Source organism: Rutidosis leptorrhynchoides, chromosome 6 (genome assembly GCF_046630445.1).
Source record: "Rutidosis leptorrhynchoides isolate AG116_Rl617_1_P2 chromosome 6, CSIRO_AGI_Rlap_v1, whole genome shotgun sequence".
Lineage (NCBI taxonomy): Eukaryota > Viridiplantae > Streptophyta > Magnoliopsida > Asterales > Asteraceae > Rutidosis > Rutidosis leptorrhynchoides.
In genome coordinates, this window is record NC_092338.1 from 408,205,444 (window position 1) to 408,209,306 (window position 3,863).

The 3,863-nt window shown below is 37.9% G+C and overlaps 1 protein-coding gene across 1 annotated transcript; it reads right to left on the bottom strand.

Annotated features, from left to right (window-relative positions):
- Nucleotides 1–689: 689 nt before the first annotated feature.
- Nucleotides 690–3,159, bottom strand: LOC139851956 (dihydrolipoyl dehydrogenase, mitochondrial-like). The gene is made up of 2 exons (XM_071841152.1): nucleotides 2,868–3,159; nucleotides 690–2,211 (listed from the first exon to the last, which is right to left on the bottom strand). Exons 1-2 carry the CDS (start codon nucleotides 3,144–3,146, stop codon nucleotides 961–963), a joined length of 1,530 nt encoding a protein of 509 aa, XP_071697253.1. The 5' UTR covers nucleotides 3,147–3,159; the 3' UTR covers nucleotides 690–960.
- Nucleotides 3,160–3,863: the final 704 nt, after the last annotated feature.

Sequence of the window (3,863 nt, forward strand, 5' to 3'; positions counted from 1 at the left end):
CTTTGGTATGCACCCTTAAGTCATAAGCTTTGTTTGACATACAACCAAAAGTGTAGAGCTTATGTAAAACAGAAGCTCTAGAGAAAAATGCTTATAGAATTAGCTTCTTGAAAAAAGAAGAGCTTATGATAAGCTCGAGCTCGAACTACCGACACCAGCATGTACTTATATATAAAGATGAATTTATCAGAGTAAATAAAAGAAATTTTGTATGCCATCCGGGTGGAGGAAATAGCTAAGTGGAGAACCTGTTGACGAGACTTTGTCCCGGTTGCGAAGGTTCATCTCTGATTGCGAGCTCCATGGTCCTAACTGGGAAGTGATGATCACGGCCCCTCAATAAATGCTAAAGCTAAATAATGATATATGTATATATGTATATTCCTATTCGTATTCATATTCATATTAAATAAACTTATATAACTATAGTGGTCTTGGCAGAACGTTCAAGTTTCGTCACAGCGTCACTTTAAAAAACAATAATCAATTACAATGGCTTGTCCTTAACATCATGAGGAGGTTTGGTGACATTTGACTTTTTAAACGACTGGTCATAAAAAAAGAATAAAAGTCATTACATGTGATTATAATGAGGGTAAACATATATTTTTTTTTTTTCCCCAAAAATAACGAAAACTTATATAAAATGAAAAACGCTTTCGAAAAGAAAACGTTCATAAATGCATTCCATTTTGCTACAACAGAATAAATGATACTCGTAAAACATATCAAAAGGTAGATTCTCCTACACTGTTTATTAAGCATATCAAATATCAAAATGCAGTTATATCAAATCCGTTAATTGACTTCAAGTCATACCCAACATCAATTACGTTCAACCACTTAAGTGCACAAAGTGGTGAAACATTTCATAAGACCTCGCTCTCTACAGTACCAAACTCCTCAAATTAAACATCAAAACGCACAAGTAAAAAACAAATTGTGTATACCGTGCTTTTGCTATATGTGAATGGCCTTATCATAAGTAGCCATAGCAGCCTCCTTCACAGCCTCACTCAACGTAGGATGAGCATGACACGTGCGTGCAATATCCTCACTTGACGCCTCGTAAGTTAACGCTAACGCAGCCTCATGAATAAGCTCACCTGCATTTGAACACATAATATGAACACCTAATACCTTATCAGTCTCTTTTTCAGCTATTATCTTAACCAGTCCTTCTGCATCATCAATCGACTTGGCCCTACTGTTTCCCAACATAGGGAATTTACCTACAGTGTACGCTATTCCAAGTTCCTTAACCTGTTCTTCGGTTTTTCCAACAGACGCCACCTCAGGATGCGTGTAACAAACCCCGGGCACCTTATCATAGTCCACATGTCCTTCTTTACCTGCAATAAACTCCACACAAGCAATACCATCTTCTTCAGCTTTGTGGGCCAACATAGGCCCGGGGATGACATCACCAATGGCATAAACACCTTTTACATTTGTAGCGAAACGTTTGTCTACAGGAATTCGTCCGATTTTATCCGTTTCAACACCGATGTGATCCAAACCGAGCCCTGATGTATATGGGCTTCGACCCGCTGAAACAAGTACAACATCGGCTTCAAGTACAGTTTGATCACCACCAGCAGACGGTTCGATGGTTAATTTGATGATGTCAGCTGACGTGTCGACTGCTACCACTTTGGTTTTGAGTTTGAACTTCATTTTTTGCTTCTCAAGAGACCGTTGGAATTGCTTGCGGATCTCACCGTCCATTGAAGGGACGATGTCAGGTGCAAACTCAACAACTGTGACTTCTGAGCCAAGACGGGCCCACACTGAACCCATCTCTAAACCTATGTAACCAGCCCCGATGACAATCATTTTTTTAGGGATATCGGTTAAAGCCAAAGCTCCAGTTGATGATACAATCCTCTTTTCGTCAATTGTGATCCCAGGTAGTCCTTTGACATCAGAACCAGTGGCAATTATGATGTTCTTGCCTTTGACAACGGTGTTTTCGCCGTCGATGGTGTCGACGGAAATTTCTGAAGGGGAGACGAACTTCCCATGTCCCTTAACATATGTTACTTTGTTTTTCTTAAACAGGCTTTCAATACCTTTGGTAAGATTTGACACAGCTTTATCTTTTTGACTCATCATTTCAGCAAGATCCACTTGAACATTATCAAACTTCACACCATGCTTGGCAAATGTAGTTTTGGCCTCATGGTACATGTGTGATGAATGAAGAAGTGCCTAGAAATTAACATACAAAAACCATCAACATTGATTCAAATTAAGTAACTTCTATGTAATGCAGGAGTAGGCAACTTAACAGAAGGATACTAAACCCTCGATTTCCTATTTCGAGCAGTAAAGCAGATAACTATTCTTCAAGGAACTACAAATTACCAATACAATTATAAATTCAATATATGCACATCTTCTAGTCTAACTAGAATCCTCAAATTCAACAATAGCTATCCTAAATTTTGCACTCCATAATTAATCTACTCAAGATCTTCCAGCACAAGATATTGCTCTCAATCGAATACGACTATGTGTACACTAAGAATTAGATAACTAACATATTGTTGAAATACATCAGATTACTAGTACCTCCAAAACAATATATCAATTAATGCAATTTCATACATTAGCCTATACTCATGAATCATGATCCTAACTTCTCAAGAGCATAAACGTGATATATTCATTATTCATATAACGATCGATGCAGTGTGATTTTGTTTTACAGATCAAATGATACCATAAAATAATCACCTGTAAACTATTAATAAGACATCACAATCACACAGTAAAACCTAATTATTTCACTAGATCTAATCAAACCCTAACTTACAAAACAGCTGATAAAAATGAAATAGCTAATAATTGATATAATGATATACCTTAGAAGGAATACAACCAACGTTAAGGCAAGTACCACCTAGGGCACCACGTTTTTCAATACAAGTAGTTTTAAGCCCTAATTGAGCAGCCTTAATCGCCGCCACGTATCCACCGGGACCGCCGCCGACGACGACGACGTCGTTTTCATCAGATCCTGAAGCAAATCCTCTGGAGAAAGTAGATGAAAGTGAAAACGAATACCTAATTGCATCTGATGAGATTACAGTGTTATTGAAGAGACTGGTGGCCTTTCTTCTGGCCAAATTCGCCATTGCCATGATGTACGCAGGTTTTTTTTATTAATTATGTTTCAAATTATTTCACGTGATGATATTTATATGCGAATATAATTTGGGAAAAAGTAAACGTGGATGGCATGAAATATATTATAAGATGAATACCTTTTTTTTTTCATTAAAAAAATAAAAACTTATATAGAAGCTTTAGGCCGGTAAAAGAGCCCCCTATAAATAAATAGAATAGAATAATTCGGACTTGCTATGCACATGAAGAGCAAACAAAAGAGTGAAAGACTAACCTATTAACTAACCAAGAAATTAACCTAAACTAGGGGTAAAGCGATTCGCAACGTAGGAACAACGAACCATACAAAAATAAACACCAAATCAAACTGACATAGCACAAGACATAACAAAAAGGCGAATACAACAACAACATTACCCACAAAACTAACTACAAACCAAAAAGCTCAACCGAACTATAAACCGAGATTATCTGCTGTCTTAGAAGCCTTATCCGCTGACTTTAAGATTTTTTTGGGTAAGCGAGGAAACCCTCCTATGAACGAGCACATTGGCTCTACCATAGAAGGTAAAACCTCGAGTAATCAAGCCTCCCGAGCGCAAGACCTGGTACCGGGTGAATTGCGCATCATGCGCACCCTCTAGTCACACTTCTTTTTTGAACAATTTGGCATGGCCAGAAATTGAACCCGGGTGGTGTGTTTCATTAGGCAACTCAGTGGCCACTCAGGC